Source organism: Hesperophylax consimilis, chromosome 12, assembly GCF_061612785.1.
Source record: "Hesperophylax consimilis isolate HC1 chromosome 12, BYU_Hcon_1.0, whole genome shotgun sequence".
NCBI classification, from domain to species: Eukaryota; Metazoa; Arthropoda; class Insecta; order Trichoptera; family Limnephilidae; genus Hesperophylax; species Hesperophylax consimilis.
In genome coordinates, this window is record NC_142847.1 from 6,921,610 (window position 1) to 6,944,264 (window position 22,655).

Here is a 22,655-nt window from a genome sequence, read left to right on the forward strand (position 1 = left end):
CGAACAGACTATGGACATCTTTGGGACATACTAGAAGCTTTATTATAGAAACCTACGTCGGTAATAGGTGTTAACCACGTAATAATTGAAAAGAGGCGTGATGGAGCTCAACGAATCAGATCATTCCCAAAATCAATTAAAAAATTTTTCGCCAATCACGGAGACTAAGGGCGGTCTAAAGACACGAAACACTCTAGGTTGATTTACTGTTGAGCTAACCTTGGGATCCGGTCTCACGATGCGTGTAAGGGCACTTGGAGAACGACGATAAATTTGCATTCTAAGGTAGAAACGAAGCGATACCCAACCATCGATAACGAAACAGGGGGGTGACGGTTTGGCGAAAGAAGATGGTTTTTTAGAATGTTTTGGTCCAGAAGACATATTACGAGGTGATCCTCATAGAGAGAATTGTTTACGATCGCTGAAGTTCTGAGTGCTATTTCAAGTGTTGACAATGGACACGAATTTTAACTTAAGATGGGATGTTTGGCCGAAATTGCCTAATTATATTAACACGGGGGAGATGCAAGTTGGGTAATTAAGAAAAGACATAAAAGTTAATGGGTCACGAAGTCTTTGATTAACGATCAAAATTTTACGACCTTTTTTGCGCGTAAACAAAGTTACGAGGATAATATATTGAAATTCCTGGATGAAGCGAGAAAAGAGTATATGGGTTGGGCTAAAACTAGACGCAAAGAAACTGTAAAAACAGGGATGTACTGGGCGTAGATCACCGAAAAGAAAGGACCAGGAATCGAAAAGAAACCCGAAAGGTAGTTTAGCTCATGATGGAAGAGGTGTCACCGACTCGGGTAGTGGACAGCGATGGGTTACGAAAAATTACCAGAAGATATGCGGCGGATATCACGAAAAGAGTCAAAACAGGTAGGCGAAATTACAAAAAACGTGTCGAATCAAATTTTGGAACGAATGCCTACGTATGTCATCACCGAGAGGAAGGTATATGTGTCCTGGGATCACCCACGGATCGTGTAGACACCAATCAAATGCTAGAAGGCAGCACACAAGGAAGGATACTGGATTGCGCAAGCGCTGGACATAATAGGTGAAAAGCTTCCGTTAGTTGGGATAATTTATCGATTATATTATCGATATCAATAGCGAATTTCTCGGAAAGATTTCGAAAACAACGATATAGAAATGAGCTACACCTAGTCTATAGGCCGGAAATCAACCAATATTACGGACACAACACGTGTACGAAAAAAAAATAATCAAATAATTTTGCGCAATAATCTACATCGCCGAAAATCATTTACGGGAGGGCGCCCGGAAGTCAGGTCACCGAGTACACGCCTGTACCCGTCTCGGCAGAGGGTAGGTGTTTACCCCAACTCGGAAGGCGAGAACAAAAAAAATCTGAAACGGGATTATGCAATTCTAAACTTAACGGGGAGTGAAACCTCGAATTCATAAAGACGAAAGTCGCACAAATTTTAAGTCGATTTATTCGAAAGAAAACATTATTAAATAGCGTTGTTTGGAGGGAATCGGGGCTTTTTCGTTTTAACTTGGTTGGAGTCTGTCTTCGAGAACTTAACGTCGCGACAGTTTGGTGTGCTATCTTTAAACTAAACTGATAGAGTTTTAAATATAGTGAAGTTGTGGTTTTAATATTAATTGAAATAATTGAAGTGTTTTAAAATTTAATTAGATTCAACCAAAAAAAAAGGGTAAACTCATAATTAGACGATACTAAATTCACGGGTTGGAGTCTCTTGGTTCAGACTAATATAAAACGATGAAACTCGACTGCGGTAATGTTTAATAATAACGCGTGTGCCATTAGAGGAGAAAAAAATAGAGAACCATAATAACTATTAAATGACCTGACGAAAACGGCTAAGACAAAGTTCTAAAAATTTTGTGAAATTGAAGAGACAGCGTACATTAATCAAAAAATAATAATAAAAATCGTGTAGAAACGCGGCGAATGAATTTACTCGGAGAGAAGAATTTAATAAGAGCTAAATACATCATTCGTAAATCACATGTGGACCTTCTGGTCAAAATTAATAATAATTAATTTCCAATATATAAAACGTAGAGTAAATTGCTCATTTGAATTGGGGGTATAGACAGTGTTTTCCTTGCGAACACGGGAAGGATTTTAACGGTTTACACGATATAAGAATTTAGTGAAAAAATCGAAGTGAACGTGGCAAATAATATATGAAAGGTTCTAGGAAGGGGGAGGGAGTTTGGGTAGATCTCGGCAAATGCTTACTTAGATGCTCTAAAATAGTCGTTAGGGGGAGATATCTAGATTAGGTACAGTGGAGGCCAACAAATACCTATGCATGTCAACTATCAACTTACGGTTAGGGAGGAAGAGATATTCTATTGAAAGAAATGATCCGCTTAAACATTCCGAAATCTAGTATTCGGTAATTTATGTGCTATCTACGGGGCGGCGTATGAAGGTAGAAATTTTAGCTAGAAAATTAGATCCAATATGGTTATAGTTCCTACTGGCGAGTAGACGGGTGACATAGATAATCGATTTCGAATTTAATACGAACCCTTAACGGCTTAGGGGCTTCTACATCCTACCTACAGCCCCTGGACGTGGATTAATGTACATGTCGTCGATATCCCGACTGGACTGGTAATATAACGATTTTGGGTGAGTGATCTTGCATGAATATATATTTCCAGAACGTTAAAATTGCGACGAAGATGGGGCTGCAACTGATAAAATAGTATCACATTTAGAACTGTTTGCTTGCTTCTAACAGCTGTGTTTAGCACGAGGCCAATGACCTACTTATTTGTAAGCAGTTAGTGGCGACACACGACCCAAAAGGAAGAAAAGGGACCCCATAAATCACTCGACGTCCGTGCCTGACGACAAAAGTCGTACATTCTACCGAGTTGGCAGCCGCGCAGAGGCACCTCAAATCAACATGGAAGCGACTAGCTGCAACCAACTCATGCTCAAAACAAATAAAAAAATCAAATTAATAATATTTGTATAACCTTATATGTTCACTAACAAATTCCCGAATACCTTTGGCCTCGGCTTAGAACTCACCGTTGGAGTATGTTGTTCGTAAGCTGTCTTGAGAAAGCACACAACTTCCTCAGCTCAGAAGTTTTTCTACTTTCCTCATCACGCGATTTCGGGGCGTCAACGTTGTATGGAGAATCACGAAGAGTTCGGGAGGTCATCCCTTTTCGCGGAGCCGGGTTGGATGAGAGGACAATTAGGAGGTCGAGTCAACACAACTGGAAGTAAGGGTGACGGGAAAAAATGCAAATAAAGGGATTTGAAAAATATTTTTTTAATATAAATTTATATCATTTATTAAAGATAAAACTCTAATTAACAAGCACCGTTGTTCAAATTACATACTAGGAGTTACAAGGCACAATAAGATATGTTTCATCACGGCTTTATTGCTTTGTTTGTTTATATATAAAATTGAAACAAATTAATAAAAATAATGTTACAAAAATTTTATTATTCGCTACGGAACATGGGTTAAATGTCTTAGAGCTAAACAATAATTACTATGGACATTATAATAAAAAGTAAAAACATTGCTTTTAAATTCTTCTAATTTTTTAATTAGTGCCAAATCATTGTTTAAATTTATTTTTGGAATAATACAGCCCTCAGAGTGGATTTCTGATTGAAAATATCAATAAAACATTTCATCAAAATTTTTTTGGAAAATGTTATAATATCACTTAGTTAGTTCATAATCAATAATTAATTTTAATAAAACTACAGACATACAAAAAATATAAGAACATAATATAATTAGATAAATAAATTACATGGTAAAAGTTGCTAGAGAGAGAAACAATATTTTTTCACATGAAATTCGTTAATATTGTACTAATTATTGTAAAAGAATGTTGGAACTAAAGTGATGCACAATTATTAATTTAATAAAGTCATTTGTTATCGCCAAACTAAATACATTTCTAAATACTGTTCAATAAGACAAACAGGCACAGAAGTAATTACAATCTAATTATAGTGAGTAATTATAAACATGTGCGCATCGATACAGAACACAAATTGGCCTGATACACACCAAAAATGATGCAAGTGATTAGGATTGTAGAAATGCCAAGAAAGTAGTTACATATTTATATCACAAAGAAATTGTTGCAAGTATTAAAAAGTGTGATGTATTAAAAAAAAATTACTGATCGAAATCATTGGCACTGTGACGTCCTCATATCAGGCAATGTTGCATAGCGAAAGAGATAGGAGGAAAGAAAGGAATCCAGAAGGGTTCGGAGATTCGAGTAGTGAAATGTCGATCGATCACTCGTCTAATACATAATTGTTTTCCCGCACGTGTCCTTTAGTTTTCCAGTCCTGAATTAATTTCATACAAATCTCGCAAAAATAGATCGCCTCGATCGTTTCTATACACTCCGTTTTACCCCATTAACTGGTAAGTGGCCGAGTTGGCATCGCGTCTGGGTTCCACCCAGGCGTAGTGTGATCAATTCCTCGACTGGCCAAGTCCTCCGTCACAACACAAGCAACATTTTCCGCTTACTGTGATGGTAGTAGGAGATTTTCAAATATTGTCAGGTTGTTCGTGACCTGGGAAGGTTTTTCTTTCTTTAAAAAAAATAAATCATTTAAAGCAGGCAGTTTTGGTGCTATTTTATTCAAACGATCACTGCCGGCAGCCACTTCTGACGTTAGATGTTATTAAATTCAAATTCAGCGGGGGACGCTTGCGGTTATGTCTCTACAATCTTGTTTTTAAGCATTTCAACCCTAAATATGAACAACCCGATGAAAAAAGTACATACTCTTCAATAAAGATTAAAAATTGTCGAAATGGAAAAAATCCTGCTGAAAAACGCTCGGATATAGCGAAGCGTTTAGGAATTACGGCAATTTTATTTAAAAACTTTAATTTTATATGCGAGATTTGCATCTTTTTTAGAACATTAAACATATAAGTATGAATGTAGCGTTTATATATTCGCGCATTCATAGTTTATTCCAATAGGACCCTTCAAAAACGATAGATTTAAAAAACCTAAACTCCTTTCGATAAAAGTCAAATCCAAACTCTACAATCTTCTACTACTAGAACGAAGTAAAGTAGAAGAAGATAATATTTATAAAGAACTGGAGGGAGACAAGAAGAAGTGTTGTATTTTCTAGAGATAGTCAGGACTATATAGTGCCAACGAGGATATCGATTTGCAAAGCAAACACCTCATATTGTTAATTCATAAAAATAAGATAACACTACTTCAATACTGTGTTGTGCTTGAAAAGGTAAATTGAAAAAATTAATCTTTGGAAAAAGTCAGCCCATTGCAAATGGGGCATCTAATTTCGTCTCCATTTGCAACACTATTACTGTAATCAATAGTCAACTTATTCTGGAAGTACTTCAACAAATCTGAAACAAAATTGTGATTCAGCTCACCGTCGATAAATATACTCTCAATAACGCTTGCGATACCGCTGTCATCACCGCAAATATTTTTCAAATAATCATAAACGAAAACAAAGAGTCGGTAAAACAAATCGTTTCCATTAATTCCCAAAACGTTAAGTTGCTCGAGCATGTACATGTTCAGATTATTTTCAAGCGTTTTCAAAATTAGTACAAATTTGCTGTAGATTGCCATGTCTTTAGCAAACGCACAGATTTTCAACGCGACATATTGCAAAATATCATCGGTTGAAGCGACTGAAAGGTCGGGGAAATCTTTAATCAATCTATTAACTGTCATCACAGTTGTCATGACACTGGGGATTTGGTAGGCGGTGGACGGAGATCGAACGTCGACTGTAAGGTTTGTGGGCACGTTGCTGGCTGACAAGTTAGCTGGTCCAATACTGCTCAGGTAGGCGGCCCTGGCTTGCGGGTTGAGGCTGTAGAACTCTTGTGGGTTTATGATGTGTTCGCCGTTCAGCATAGCTTGACCGTCTTTCATAGCGATCCGGACTTTATATTGGTTCAGCTGTTTGTTCAGCCGCAGAGCGTCTTGGAAGAATTGATCCTTATTTTCAATCTTCTGGATTCCCCTGATGACTTCTGAGTTACCTCTGGCCTTGCCATTGATTCGGCGAGTTTCAGCCACCATCTTATCGTAAATTTTCCTACAAAGAAAATGGAAGAAAATAATTACTAAAATACTTAATAAAAGACGAAATGGATTGCTCAATAACTAGGCAGTTCTGCGATAGTCGACTTGGCATCTAAAAAAGAATTACAGTTTTTTTTTTTTTAAAGCAACACGCGCTCTTGTTTCAGCGATGGTACAGCTAGTTTCAAATAAAAAATTGTACAATTTTTTCAAAATGTCACATCTCAATGACAATTCTTCAAAAAGCTAATTCTAGCTAAATCCAAATAAACACGACGATTTCACATTTGAAAAAGAATCTTTAACTAACCATCTTGAAACGGAAAGTACCAACAAATTTACAGACAGGCGAAATGTAAAACCGAACTTCGCTACGCTCGGTCAATATCCAAAATTGAGCAAAGCATAATTTTTAATGGAGGTAATTTATCACAGTAACTGGGAAACACAGCGAAACATAGCACGAAAGTGGAATCTCACCTTTGGCGGTTAGAACGCAACGAGTCTCTGTATGTGGATATCTGCGAATTCTGAGTCTCTTCGATGATGGTGGAAGCCATTCTGTTGGACACTATCGAGTTGGTGAGGAAAAAGATCGAAGAAGCTATCTGGAATATTTCCAGGGATGTGGGACCCTCCTTGGTCTTGTTGTACTGTGAACAAAAACAAAAAATTTAGATAGAAAATAAAATTGAATAAAAATATAGGGTTTTCCAACAAGAGGTGTTATTTTGAATAGCCCGCTATTTCGGTAGATGTTACTTTTGAAGCTGTCATTTTTTGACATTTGACAAGTAGAAACGCCATTAATAAAAATGGAACGATACACGCTTCAACAACGCATTGAAATTATTAAAATTCACTTGAGTGAATCAAATGCAAATCATCTTGAGTGATGAGGCCCATTTCCACCTCGGTGGCTTCGTAAACAAGCAAAATTGTGGCATCTGGGGCTCGGAAAACCCAAGAGTTATTGTTGAAAAGCCTCTTTATCCTCAACGTGTGACTGTTTGGTGCGGTTTATGGTCCGGCGGAGTCATTGGACCTTACTTTTTCGAAAATGAGGCTGGAGCAACAGTTACGGTGAATGGATTGCGCTATCGAGAGATGAGTAATGATTTTTTATGGACGGAATTGGATGGTATTGATCTGGACAACGTTTACTTTCAACAAGACGGCGCTACATGCCACACAAGCAACGAAACCTTTGATCTTTTACGATTGAATATCAAAATAACACCTCTTATTGGAAAACCCTGTATATATATATATATACATTTTTAAATATGATTTTTTTTACCTTAATGACACAGTTTGTTATAGTGTTGGCCAGCCCTGCTCCGCTGGTCAGAGCTGCCATGACTATTGCAGTGTCGTGGGCCAAACGGAATCCCTAAAAAAAAAAAAAATTAATTTATTGTAATTTTTAATCATGTAATTTTAAACAAACGCATCATAATAAACTATATTCTTACAGTGGCGATGGTAGCCCCATTGCTAGCCGCTCTGGCCAAGAGCCTGGAAGAAGCACCGGCTACCATTCCGGCAGCACTGGCTCCCAGGTTCAACCAGCAACTCCTGGCTTCCGGGTCTGCTAGGCTGACACTCTGCAACAAGTTATTACATGAGAATTTTTGTTAAAAAAATTGTTATTTTAAATCATTTTGTAGGCGAGATTATCGCAGAAAACATTTTTCATTTATTTTTATATTCTTGATATCAGTTTTCTTTAGGGGATTTTCAGAATCTAGGGATTTTCAGTGATCCACACACATTTCAAATGACCACTATTTTTGTGGGTAACCGGATAAAACAGAATAATGACAAAACAGAACATGACAAAAGAATAAGTAAGGTTGGATTGTGTGAGTTTAAGTTGGGTTAGGTTAGGTTCTTCACTTTAGATCACTTCTCTTCAATGTTCTTTTTGCCATGAAACCATTTTGTTCCATCCATGCAACACTAAGATGGAGCACGCACTGATATTAAATGCAGCAGTTTTAGAATAGCTGAAAATGCTAAACCGCGTACAAACAAGCACTGCGGCTAGCGTTTTAACATAATTCTATTTCATGGTGATACTGAAATAGAATTAGCTAAAAACGCTAGCCGCGTTGCGTTTTAGTATGCAGTTTGGCATTTTTAGCTATTCCAAAACTGCTGCGTTTAATCGTTGCTCCGCCTAATTTCTCCAACAAAATATCATATATTTATTTGTTTATAATGAAAACAGAAAATTAATATAAACATACATACTATTCAAGTTAGGTACTATAGTGTTATAGGTTAACATTATATAGATATTGCAATTTATGAGAGGTTTACTATTTAAGTTAGGTACTATAGTGTTATAGGTTAACATTATGTGTAATTTATGACACATTTAAGTTTTCTTTAACCTCTCGGGTATTTTGTAAGGTTTATGGCACAAACTGAGAAAACTCGAATAACGATCTTAATTTGAATTACGGTGAAATATACAATTTAAGCAGTGTCAGAAAGAGGCAACACCACACTTTGTATTTGCATCTAAAAGGTTTCCATTCACTTCCAAATAATAGTAACATATTCCATAAAGTCATTGACTGTAAAATTATGCATGTTTACGAAAAAGCTTTGTCAAAGTTTGTGAATTTTTCGGTAATTATTTTATACGAAATGACATTTATAAAACATTTGCGTAGTTAAAATATATTTTTTTAGTTTTTGTATAAGGTAGTATTTCCAGTTTGCGTGAAAAACAATCTTAAAAAAAATCCCCCATTTGGGGAGGGACAAATGACATTAAAGGAATTCATTTAAATATTATTTAATTTCATTTGGGAATATTTTTAAATAAATCCAAAATTTCAGTTAAAGCTAAATTATTAAATGATTTTTTTAAATACCTGAGCGTGTTTATTTCTGTCGACGAGATGCCCAGATGAAGTAAATAGGCCATAGAGGCCGGTAACACCAGTGGCCACTCCAGTGGCCATGGCCACACCCGCCGCGACGGGTGCAAACACAGACACGCCCAGCACTCCCACGGCGCCCACGGCCACGCCGGTGCACACATAGTCGCCCACCTCGCGGACCCTGCTGGACACCGACGAGGCAGGAGATAAGGCTATTTCTAGATCCACGTGGACGAAATCCTGGGTCACAAGTAAATTTATTTTCAATATTTTTATAGTGGAAAAACTTATTGAGTAAAAATTGAAAGTGTAATATTTAATTGATCGCATCTGGGAATTGAAAGGCACAGGTACTAGGGTCACTTACCATATGCGACAGAATGTTTTTCTGCATTTTCTGTTTAACATTTTTGGTATACCCCAATTGGGGTATGTTGTGATGGTAAAGGGAATGGGGAGGGGAAGAAGACGTAAAGAGGAATTTGAGTAAAGAACCTGGCTATTCAGATCCAGTCACCAAATACGGCCAAGCCATTTCAAGCAACGTTTCAATTCTGAATGGTGGTCTTTCACCAAGGCTATACTGAAAGTATATAACATGCTAATACAATACTAAATATTGAAATAACATTAATAATACCCAAATAATATGCTTTAGAAAAAGTGTGCAAGGATGTGGGAAGAGCTCAAAATGAATTTAACCATTTAGTGACCAGATCTGAGAAGTCAGGTACTTTTAATCTTCATCTTCCTCTTCCCCATCTCCTTCCCCTCCTCATTTTCTTTACCCTCACATAACTCTCTGATTGGGAATGCCACAGCCTCATCAGCCCTGAGAAGTAAAGATTTTGGGGATATATTGCTTACGAAAAATACATTTAAGAGTTGCTAAAAGTTAATAACTTACATCGCTGATGATCCCGTGATAACGCCCATTGGCGGGTGCCACGATAATTCCTTTCGGTTGTTTGTTATTCTCCAAATAGAGGGACCAGCTTTGGTAAACTCTGCCAATATCATCAATGAAAATACAACACCCGGTGCGGCTATCTAAAATTAAACATTTAAATATGAGATAGTTAAAGATCTTATTACAGCTAAATAATTCTCCACAGGGATAGGCAGAGAGGACGGACCGCCAAACAACTAAGTCTTGGCACACTCTCCTTGCTTCAGTCACATTCATACATCGCACCATACATATCCTTCCATTATTCTGATTCTTGACATGTCATCATGTCATGTCTTTCTCGGGCATCCCCGACTGCTTTTTATAAATCACATAAAATCATATTCTGTTGTAATGTTTTTGATCGTCTGACAATGTTTTGACAATAAACAGTGTCATTAATTGGTTTTTCTGTCATTGTTGGCGATTGCTAGATAGAAGGTAGAAAATATATTTTGAAAACCACCACACAATCACAATCAGTAGAATGGGACGCATATGAAATAAACTCCAAAAAGAATTTTTGGAATAGCCACAATTTTTCCCCTAGTTCTGACAATTTATTTATTATTATGAATGTGAATGAGGCAAGAAGTGTGTGCCAAGACGGAGTTGTTTGGCGGTCCGTCCTCTCTGCCTAACCTTGCGGAGAAACGGCGTGATGGTTAGTTAGTTAGAGAAAAAAATGTTACCTGACAGACTAACTTTGATGCATTTTCTAATCCTGAACACCGGACTGACGCAAATTTTGTCTGACATAACTTTGTCATATGCGAATTTGTCAGTCACTTCTTTCATCTCAGGAACGCAGCACACAAATATAATCGACATGAAAACTGACTTGTGATCCGCTGAATACTTTTCTGTGAATAAAGAAAGATGCGTTAAAATAGTGACTTAAATAAACATTTGTGATAAAACAAACTAATAATGTCATATTATAAATACTTACGAAACTGGCATATTTTATCATAAATCGGTATGACTCTTTCCAATTGCTCAGCAGTGTAGCCAAAAGTAGAATTAGCATTTGCTAAACACAGATCCTCGGATTCAGTGCCCGGTGAGCCGTATATAGCAAAGGCTATTTTCTGCTTGATCAGAAATATGTTTGACTTCTCAAATCTAAAACATAATATAAAAGAGAAGGTTACGAAAACTATAATATCGACACAAACGATCATTAAAAAATATATAAATTATTCATAAGTAACAAATTTACGACATTTAATGTGATTGTAAAGGAGGAAAATAAGATGGAAGATTATGAATAAGCTGACAATAGTTGAAAAACTCCCACTACCATCATTACAAGCGGAAAAGATAAATATACTCGGGACACAATTATTACGTCAGTCAGTTGGATAACAATGACCAATAACTATTTCAGTAACTGGATATGGAAAAGAATTAATTAATAGCTATTTCTTTCAAAATACGAATAATTTGATATAATATTATTAAAATAGGTGAAGAAGAGTTTTTTTTAAATTAGATTAAGAACCTATTTTACATTTTAAGGTTCATAGTTTGGGTTAAATAAGAGAAGAAAAATAAATAACTTTAAACATTCACATAAAAACGATGGCCGCCAAGTGAATAATCAATTTTAATTTTAACTAAATAACTATTAATATGCATTATTTTCCATTTCCATTCTGTAAATCCGTAAATTTCACAGAATTTTAGAAAGCTTCTGAAGTATTTTGAATGTGTTATATAAATTGTTGTAAAAAGAAATACCATTATAGAAACTAGTTAAAATTTTCTTTAAGATGTTTGTACCTGAAGTAGATATTGATATTTCTAAGGATGGGTTGTATCAAAGAATTTGAACAATTCATCAAATTTCAATGCTGATTTTCAAGTTCTGTGAAGGTTCTACTAAAGTTTTGTTATTATATCATTATTGGCCAGTTGTTTCACAAAACTGAAATAATAACAGAACTTGAATAGAACCTTCACAGAACTTGAAAATCAACTTTGAAATGTGATGAATTGTACAAATTCTGTGAAACAACCTGTCCTAAATAAATTTAAATATCAAACATTAAAAGGTTGACTAAAAACTTATCGATACATTTTGACTTGGAAAGTCCATAATTTTGAAAGAATTCGATATTTAGAAAACACATTTCTTTTGTGTAGGAAATTAGTAATAAAACTGTTACTTCACTTTTTTGCCGTGTGTACAATAAAAAAATATTAATAATTTTGTCGACGAAAACATCTTGCCAATTTGTAATAATACACTCTTGACAATTCTTAGGATTTTATTCATTGAATCAAGTATTTCTCTTTCCAACGATGAATAATTCACATATCTCTGTATTATAGAAAAATACATTTATAATGTATGGACGCCCCGGTCAGATCTGTCCTTCAGAGCCTTTAATGGCATATGATGTTTGTGGCTAGTAATGTCCTCTGAGGTTTGAAGGGTTAATGGATTAAGAATGACAGCTAGATACATGAAAAGGTTAATCTCTATGTATCTGAGTACCTATTTTAGTATGAGTATTATATTTTGGTTATGTTTACAAAAAATACTGACTTATTCCAGTCCGTGCAGCCAAATACTTCAAGGTAATCCTGTTGAATTTCTCTGGCCGTAATGAATGAACTCACAGGCTCTGACTCGGGTGCATTAGGTTCATTATCCCTACAAAAAATGTCAATTAACACAACAAGTTAACAAGGAAGAATTGTTACACTGTTTTTTTATAAGTAACAAGGAAGAAAATATATTAATAATTTTGAAATAATTTTTTCAACTCACATGATAGTTTTTTGTCCAACTTAATGAAAATGACTGAGATAATGTCGAATCTGTGTGAGAAAGAAAATTATTGATTAAAGAATGAGATAAGATTCAAGTGCTTGTAACAGTACCTGAAAGTAAAGACAACAAAAAACAATACAGATTAATTACAATACTTATTACATATTATCATGTCTATGAAAATCTCATTGAGAAAATTGTATGATTATGTAGGTTCCAAAGTCTGAGATTGGCTGAAATCAGATTAATTGAAAGAATATTAGATGACAGCACAAGTGATGTGCACTCCCCCAAATAATAATATTAAAAATTATTTTTTACCGATAAAAATTTAAAATTCAAAATAATATTTATTGCACAAAAATACAGAGTACAAAGGGTATAGGGTATAGCTTATAGGTTACATCCTATTTCTTCCAGCTAACCCAACAATTACATGTTAACAAATGTATGTAAATAAAAAATAAAAAAACATAGGTATTTAATTTATGTAAGGTGTAGTGACATTTGTTTAAAATAAATGTTTTTAGTGATGATTTAAATTTAAGTATGTCGGTTATTAGTTTGATACTACGTGGAAGGTTGTTATATACTTTAATGGCCATGTAGTGTGGTCCTTTTTGAAATATAGTTTTGTTTGCTTTTTAAACTAATGTTTAAGAGGCAAGGTTTTTTACGCATACAGGATAACATATTATTTATAAGCAATAATTATTAGGCTAAAAATATATTATAAATTACCCGAAGTCAGGTTTTTTTAGTTTTACTGACACATTTCGGCCAGGTATTTTTTGCGCTGGCGCTATGCTGAGTCCGGGCGAAAATATGGGGCCCATGTGAATTTCTTTAATTTGTTTTAAATCTCTATATCTTCGAAAATAATTAAAATTTTAATAAAAATTTCTACATACTAACTCAGCATACCCAAGCTATAAAAGTACTAAACGAAAATCGAATATTATTTGAAATGCAACTCAATTAACCTTTTTATATGTTAATTACGGTCAGCCTATCGGTATTTGCTCACACCAGCTTTCTTTAAATACGCCCGACATCTCTCGCTCGCTTGCACATAGGAGTCGAATGGGTGTGGAACAGAGAAAGAGATTCGAATCAGGTTTCACGATCATAAAAACCCTCATTCCAGGAATTGAATTATTTCACTTACAAATAATATACTATCCTTTTGTTGGAATACTGATATAAACGAAAGGCACGAAAATACATTTAAAAAAAGACTTACATTACAATTCGATAATTATGTACATATAGTTGGAACCTCTACAAAGAGATAGGTATATAATATTCATGTAAAAACATTGAATAATTCTGTCTTTTTTGCCATTGAAAAGAAGCCGGCGCAAAAGGTAAAAATACTCTTCCCGTCCTTAAGCACAAACAAATTTATTATAGTAAACGTTTCAAAGTAAAGTGTGTTTAATTTTCATAAAGTCATCTCATTTCTTTGTAGTTTCATAAAAACTAACTAATAAAAATATTTATTTATTTTAATTCGACTATGGTTAATTTCTAGATTTGAATATAAAACGTGGTATTTTCTCTTTCTAACACCGTTTAGATAATATTGCTCAACACAACAGTAAGGGAGGACAACGATTTCTGTGAGATCATATGAGTTGTTCACAAAAGCCAACAAATTAGCCAGAACGGTTAAGAAAATTGTTCTAAATATGGCCGTCACGTATTTTTTAATATTGATTTTTTATTTATTTTTTTTTTTATATTAACTCCACACAGGAGGCCCTGAAGAAAATAATTTCCCTCAGGGCCTATGTCATCTTTGGGGATGCTGTGTGGAGGGTCTTTTTGTGGAGAGGAAGGAGTGAACATGGGTCTTGAAGAGTCCCATGTTGTAGGAGGGAGGAAACACAGAGGCCGGCAGTTCGTTCCACAGCCGAGCTGTTGAACTTAAGAACGAATCGTAGAAGCGACCCGTTCTCATGTGACAAGTGTCAACTGTGTACAAATGTTGGGCGCGCGTTTGGCGTGTATCCCGACTACGCACCGGTGCCGAGGGGATCAATGACGCTAGTTCCTCAGAGCATCTTCCATTGTAATACCGATAGAACAAGGACAGCATACCTACCTGACGCCTGTGCTCTAAAGATTGCAGTCCGTTTGTTAAGATTGGGGAATCTATCAAACGGACCGCCCGTTTCTGCACAGAGTCAAGGGTTTTTTTCAGGTATTTTGGGGCTCCAGACCAGAGATGGCTGCCAAATTCGACAGTAGGGCGCACTTGCGATTTGTACAGGGTGAGCAGTTGTGTACTATTAAAGTATCTGCGGGCCCTGTTCAGTACGCCCAGCTTCTGAGAGGCCAACTTTACTCTGGCTTCGATGGAGCCCCCGTACCTGAGCTGGTCACTTATAGTTACACCAAGCATATCAATGGAAGGCCTGTTCGGAAGATTGCTTCCGTTGAAGGAGACTAGATTATCATTTGGATCCCTTTTAGACGTAATCAGACAGGATTGGGTCTTTGAAACATTAAATTCGACGAGATTATTTTTACCCCAGGAGGAAATACTCTCGAGATAACCGTCCATTCTCTGCTTCAAAGCCCTCCGAGCCGTTGGAGTTTGTGTGACCTTTGGGGGCTTGTCAAACAAAAAGCTATCATGAACTGTACTGTCATCCGCGTAACAATGAATCGGTGCACATGTCAAAAGGTCATTGATGTGCAACAAAAACAAAGTCGGAGACAGAACCGATCCCTGTGGGACGCCAGCATTTATAGAGTGCGAGGAAGAGGTGAAACCGTCAGCAACCGCCTGAATCGACCTATCCCTTAAAAAGTCAGCAATCCACGTACACAGGGATGCGGGAAGTCCGTAAGAATGCAATTTGTTGACAAGTCCTCGGTGCCAGACCCGGTCAAAGGCCTTGGATATGTCTAGTGCGACCGTTTGGGTCTCACCGTGACGTTCCAGGCACCGCCCCCAAACATGCGTCATATACGCGAGAAGATCACCGCACGAGCGGTTCCGCCGGAATCCGTATTGACGGTCGTTGATAATTTTGTTCTTCTCGAGGTATGTGAGCAGTTTGTCGTTGATCACACGTTCCATCACTTTGGACAGAACTGATGTGATCGCTATGGGGCGGTAGTTGGCCGGGTTGGAGCGGTCACCTTTCTTGGGAATAGGGTGAATTACCGCTTTTTTCCAACCAGAGGGCACAGTTCCACACTTCAGGGACATTTTGAAGAGCTTTGTCAAAACTGGAACTATTTCCGCAGCACACCTCTGCAATACCAGGGCAGGTATTCCATCAGGTCCACTAGCTTTGTTAACATCGAGCCCCCGTATGACGTGGAGTACATCCCGATGCCGGATCCTCAGCTTTTTCATATAGAAGCCGCAGTGAGGAACCGACGGCGGAACAGCACCCCCGTCGTCGAGGGTCGAGTTTTCCGCAAACATTTTCCCTAATAAGTTAGCCTTTTCGGTGGCGGTGTTTGCTAGTGAGCCGTCAGGTCTGGTAAGAGGTGGCAAACTGGGTTTGCAAAAATTTCGACCTATTGAGCCCACAAGCGACCAGAATGCTCTGCTGCCGTGCGGGCAGGCAGCCAGCTTTTTGCTGATCTGCAGGTCGTGTTCGAATTTTGACCTATTAATGATTCTCTTGCATTCCTTTGCCGATTTGTTGTATGCTGATCTGCTTTCGGGCGTTCGAGATGTGTTGTAGGCTCGGTAAGCCGCGTTTTTTCGTCGAACTGCTTCGGAGCATTGTCGACTGAACCACGGCTTTGAGCCCGCACCAGTTTCTTTAGTAGTCGATTGTATGAAGCCATCCATCGCCGATTTGATGACTTCACCAATCTCCTGGGCACATCTTGAAGGGTCCGAAGTCCGAAAACAAACAGCTGACCACGGAAAAGCGTTGAAATGGGCCAGCATACCGAACCAATCTGCTGACCTATAGTGCCACACTTTTCTCCTCAGCCTCTCATTGGTTGGTCTGAGGCTAACGGGGATTGATGTCGTCACTAGGCAGTGGTCAGATGATCCCAGAGGCGCTGTGACGTCAATCTTATAACCGTGTGGCACAGTAGTTAAGAATAGGTCTAACAGATTGGAGCGGTGAGTCTGGACATCAGGAACCTTTGTAGGCTCCTGAACTAATTGCTCTAATCCGTAGCAAATGGCAAAGGAATCCGCCTGTCGGCCAGCCGAGTCGGTTGGGCCTGGGAACTTCAACCATGGTTCGTTATGAACATTGAAGTCCCCCAGAACAACAAACTCGGCCGAAGGGTAGCGGGGCAAGAGATCATCAATAGTATCGCTCAAATGTTTGAAGAGCTCGGAAGTGTCTGATTCGCTACGGTTCGGTGAGCGGTATAGACATGCGTAGAATCTTGCCATACTGGCAAGATTGACGCGCACCCACATTACGTCGAATCTGGAGTTTTCCAGACTCAATATTATATGTATTATATTTAAAGAGTTAATAATGATTTGTATTTGCAAAGCCGAACTATGATAAATTATTATTTGGTTAAATCTTGTAAACAATAAAAATCAACAGCTGGAAAATAATAAGAAAATAATAAATAAAAAAAAATACACTTCATTTCAACTTTAGTACAAGAAATAACGATTTACGTTAGAATTCCATTTTATTCTAAGTTCAAAATTTACCTTATAAAACGATCTCTTTGCCGCCATTTTGGACTTTTTTGCACAGAATGACAATTGCGAAAGTTTAGTTTCAAATCAAATATGCATAAATTGCTTTCTTGTGGTAATTGTTAAAACAAAGTGTAATTACCACAATATGTGCCTAAAAGTGCGGCGGTTAGTCAAATAATTTATTATTTATTTTTTATTATGGCGACTATTTAAACATTGTACATAAGTAAGTTGTATTTCTTAGTCCTCCCCTCTAGAGTGACCTGTGCTGAGGCGGACTAAAGTTATTCATTTCTGTTTTATTAGTTTTTAATGTTTTGTTCAGAGTTTTTTTCATTAATCCTTTCAGCCAGATTTCTATTTTTGATTTGTAATCATTCAAATTTTCTATTAGCTTCATATCAGGGGGAAGGATATTGTGGAGTTTCGTCGCAAAATATATATAATATCTTTACCCGAATGTGGTTTTATGACCTGGAATATTTTTTAGGTCATTGTGATTTGACCTTGTTTGATGAATATGAGATATTGTAGAGGATTCAGTATTTTTGATTAATTAATTGCCGACATTACAAGGATTTTTTGTAAGTTTTTCCATAAAAAAACATACAGCATTTCGTTTCAACTTGATTTCTACAAGAGATAACTAATTATGTGGTGAGAGATGGTAAAATATGCATTAAAGTTCCATTTTCTGCTCAAAGTTAAGATTGGAGGTTAGGAAATACGCATAAATTATTAAAATAACCCAAACTAAACACTAAAAACCTATTTTGTGCATCTTTACTTGAACCCAGGACAAAAATTGTTGTCTTCATTAGATATTTTAGTTAAAATCAAGTGTATTTTTAAAGAGCCTTTGCATGCAGCAGAATTCGACAAGTTTACACAAAAAAATAATGCTTTTTGTAAATTAAAATGTTTGCCAATGAGATTGGCTTCCCAAGATCTGTGTCATTTAGGTAGGCCGGTGCATTATTCATTTTATAAGCGAAAGTGACATTATAAATACCTACAACTTTTATGGGAACAGCTGATTATTCTATGTATCATAACAATGTACTTTGGACATTCTTGTTGTGTGGATTAAATGTAAAAATGTATTGTACAGAAGTTAATAATATTGAAATAATCCTATCATTTTAATAGTTATATTTCATTACAATTATTCAAATATAAGGAGAATGACCATGGACGAAAAATAGAGAGTAAATCTGACATTTATAGGTTATAAATCTACAAATTGAAAATTAACAGATTTAACTATGATATCAGCGATTTAAACATTGAAAAACATACCATCAATTGACTGCAGCTATCACAGAAAACAGATTACTAACACAATTTCAACAATTCACTTCAGTCTTTAAAAATAGGCACAAAACCAAACAGCCAAATGTTATTGCGCGTCAAAACACTGATATTGCATCATGAATCATGAACTCAGACTATAGACGCTGAAGAAATGCCGAGAACGATTCATAAGAGAGATAATAATTATTTAAAATTAATTAAAAACGGCTGTCATGAACGCATGACAATTTATAGAAAACGATTGTCACACAAAATAATAATATTTATTGAGTATTGCGAAACAACTGACATCGAACGTGAAGTGTTGCTAGGCTAAAAAAAAACTACCAAACTAAATAAATAAAACTTGATCCATCTGCCATTTCAATGTTATGCCATAATAATCTCTAGCCAATTCGGGTAAAGCTCATTATCCCATGGCATTAATGTGTCAGATGAAACCTTGTTCTTGTAATTGGAACTGCAAAAGCAAACTGAACCAATAATAGAAAACAGGTGTAATTATTTATTTGTTAGGTTATTTCTGAATCATCAATTTAATCATAATATTACTACTAGTAACTAGTATCATTCTGTTATCATGCTAGTATGATGCTATTATCATATTATCATATTATCATATTATCACTATTGTTTATGTTTAGTGTGAGACGAGTTGTACTAATTATAAAACCTACTGCAAATCAACAAGGGTGTAGAATGTAACTGTTCTGTTTTATATGGTTGAAAAAATATTTTAATTGTTTCGTTACATAACAAGTAATCGTCTATAAAAATGTAATTATTTATAATATTATAAAACAATAACTTTTAACGCATATTTGACACTCACTAATAATAATAATAATAATAATAATTGGATAATTTGTAGAGCGCCGTTTTTGTGAAAAATCACCTCAAGGGCGCACTAACTAGTTACTTCTTATAACGTCAACAATTTTTTGTTTGATGCGATAAGGGCGACAAATCTTCAAGGCCAAAAGCCGATACGAAAGAAACACAATACGGATACGAAAACGAAATTAGTTTTACAAACAATGATAAACGACAAAACTACTTCGGTGTTATAAAGAATAATGAGTGCAATTACCTGCAAATCACGGTGAAATATCGAAGGTTTGCTTGTTTTAAATCCAATCACGGCACAAAACAATAGTGGTATAATAAATTCTATAAGGCAAAACTTGTAACAAGCGCAATTGCAATGCGTTATTATAAATTATAATCACTCTGAACCGCCGATATGCCGAACCATAAATAAACTGTGCCGAACGCTGAATGCAGAATGAACGAACCAACAAACATAATAATTGCTAGTTGCTAGTGGGGAACCAAACCAAGCCGGTAAATCGGGGAAGTCCACCGGCGTCGTCCGCATTTCGAACGTTCGAACGCATTCCAAACGTGTCAAAATACATTGCCAGTAAGAAAAATCTCAATAACAGAAAAATAATATTTAGCCAGTGACTACCTAACAATATTTTTAGCGCGTCTTATTACAGAAATAAAAATTATGCAGTCACGATGTATTTTTATCCCGTGAATAGTGTGATATAATTTTTTTAATGTTTTAGTAAAATAAATGAGAAATGTACCATGATTTTTATTAGATATGATTTGAGATTTTCTTGGCCAAAAGTTTAATCGGGTTTTTTAAGCCAACGTTTTTGACGGTGTTACAGTATCTATCGGTGAACATCACATTTGCCCTGATGATGGACACTGTAACGCTGGACAAAACGTTGGATAAATAAGGCGGAAGACCATCTAATTAATTAATATGATGCAAATAATGAGTTATGGTAAATACATGGAGAAAAACAGTAATATTGAATATTGCTCATTAAATCATTTCAAATTATTCGTAATCCGGTTAAAAGCAGGATTGCAGGCTTCTAATGAATGAATTGTTAGGTTTCCTAATAAACTTTAAGTAAAATACGATGTCTTAACACGTGTTCATTAAAATTCTCATATTTTCGTATCTCGTCATTGTATATTATCAAGGCAAATGCAGGTGCATGAACACGTGTTCTGATATTATAAAAATTCACTAAAAATTTATCACGAATGGCCTGCAATCCTATTTTTAACCAGATTACCAATAATTTGAAGAGATTTTTAATACATTAGTAATACTCATTTTTCTCCATGTAGAAGCCCCCATAAACATTCCTGTTTTTCCCTTGCCCCCCACAGGATCGAACTCTCGCCTTACGGTCGAAACGCCCCCCCCCTCCTACGCGAATACTATAGATACACTCAAGGGTGTCAATAAGATAATACTCGTATAAAAACTAATAACGTTACAAGAATAGCAATAATTATGTTAGTATGCACTGTGCAGGTATTGACTTTCAGAAGAAAAAAACATTAATTTAATTGAGAACAAACATTATTTTGGAAAAAAAATTAAATTAGTCAAATTAAATGTATTAAATTAGTGAAATGAAATATATTTTAGATAAATTTATATTAGTCAAATGAAATATATTTTTACCGATCGAATAATAATTGTCGAAAATTATTTGAAAAAACTGCACAAACACGAAAACCGACGACTTCTTCCACAAACTGTTCAGGACTGATCTTAGATACATTGGGGTTATCAATTTATTGATTCATTTTCGATCATAAACTACAAAAGTCCCTTATTAGCAAAATTCAAAACATTTTCTGATTTTAAGTCGCAATATATAATAGATAACATGATTAATAATAATATTGCATTGAAGTTATGTGTGTATATAGATAATATTTAATCCATAACAATGCTAGGTAGGTACCTATATAATCTTGAAATGAGTTCATTGCATCAATACAAAATGATGATAATTTATAATCACAATGTGGATATTTTTATCGGCTGCAAGGCGTTTTAAATAAAGCCAGAGTCTTAAGGCCCCTTAAGAGGAAGCTACAAGCCAAAAATAAGTATATTCTTGGTATACCTAATATCGTAGGTAATAGGCATTAAAATCGCTTGACAAACGGAATCTAGAAACGTTCAATTTCAAGCACAAAACTGGTTTTTATTTATTTTGTTTATTATTTTATAAGAAAGCAAAAAAGTTAATCAAGTGAAACTGTAACAGATAATCTTAGCTATAATACTGTATTTTTTAAAGTTGTTATGTGTTAGTTATGCGTTCATACATTTCTATTGAAAAAAAGGTTTACATTTGTATTTTTTATTTAGTAATTTATTTTCTTATTTGTATTCTAATCAAGCGAAACGGTAGGAAAACCTTCAATTTATCTAAAGCATATTTTTTTGGTATTAATAATGTACACCAATTCGTTACAAAGATTAATCAAAATAGTGATTTAGTATTAAGCTTCGCTTTAATGTAATGTAATATTGTTATTTATGTTATCTTAAGAACGCGTTAAGGAAATAACTTTTTAAAAATACAGTATTATAGCTAAGATTATCTGTGACAGTTTCACTTGATTAACTTTTTTGCTTTCTTATAAAATTATTTACAAAATTAATAAAAACCAGTTTAATACTTGAAATCGAACGTTTCTAGACTCCGTTTGTCAAGCGATTTAAATGTCTATTAACTACAATATAAGGTATACCAAGAATATACACATTTTGACTTATAGCTTCCTCTTAAATGACAGAGGTCAATCAGCATCTAGTTGGAGTATATACTTAAAAAGGGGTTTTTATAAAATTTTTGTTCTTAGATCTTTTTTAAAATTTTTATTTTTATTTTATCATATTTTTTTTAATTGAAATTTTTTTTTGGTACATAGTGGATGAAAACTGTATGAAAATATTGTAATAAATGTACGTAAAAAATCCCACGAAGGCGAAGCCTGAGTCCACTCTCGGTATTATGGGTATTTTTTATCTTATTTCTATGGTTTAAGTGGAGATACAATATCAAATATACATTTAAGTTATTTAAGAAGAGTTACTGTACAGATGAAATACAA

The 22,655-nt window shown here is 35.4% G+C and overlaps 1 protein-coding gene across 3 annotated transcripts; it reads right to left on the reverse strand.

Annotated features, from left to right (window-relative positions):
* Positions 1 to 3,318: 3,318 nt before the first annotated feature.
* On the reverse strand, positions 3,319 to 21,248 carry LOC149419061 (uncharacterized). 3 transcript variants are annotated; one of them, XM_089637671.1, is made up of 11 exons: positions 21,208 to 21,248; positions 12,737 to 12,786; positions 12,512 to 12,619; positions 10,910 to 11,082; positions 10,650 to 10,820; positions 9,916 to 10,058; positions 9,000 to 9,248; positions 7,587 to 7,718; positions 7,412 to 7,504; positions 6,592 to 6,764; positions 3,319 to 6,124 (listed from the first exon to the last, which is right to left on the reverse strand). In XM_089637671.1, coding segments are annotated over exons 2-11 (2,064 nt in total). In that variant the 5' UTR covers positions 12,739 to 12,786; positions 21,208 to 21,248; the 3' UTR covers positions 3,319 to 5,304. The 3 variants fall into 3 exon arrangements, with proteins under 3 accessions (XP_089493797.1, XP_089493796.1, XP_089493795.1); XM_089637670.1 differs by lacking the exon at positions 21,208 to 21,248 and adding an exon at positions 19,798 to 20,076; XM_089637669.1 differs by lacking the exon at positions 21,208 to 21,248 and adding an exon at positions 18,693 to 19,000.
* Positions 21,249 to 22,655: the final 1,407 nt, after the last annotated feature.

What these genes read in the sequence shown, in the direction of transcription:
- LOC149419061 (XM_089637671.1), bottom strand. An exon ending in GGCTGCACGGACTGGAATAA is followed by an intron (nt 11,083 to 12,511) that starts GTCAGTATTTTT and finishes ATTATGTTTTAG; the next exon opens with ATTTGAGAAGTCAAACATAT. An exon ending in ATGGGGCTACCATCGCCACT is followed by an intron (nt 7,505 to 7,586) that starts GTAAGAATATAG and finishes TTTTTTTTTTAG; the next exon opens with GGATTCCGTTTGGCCCACGA.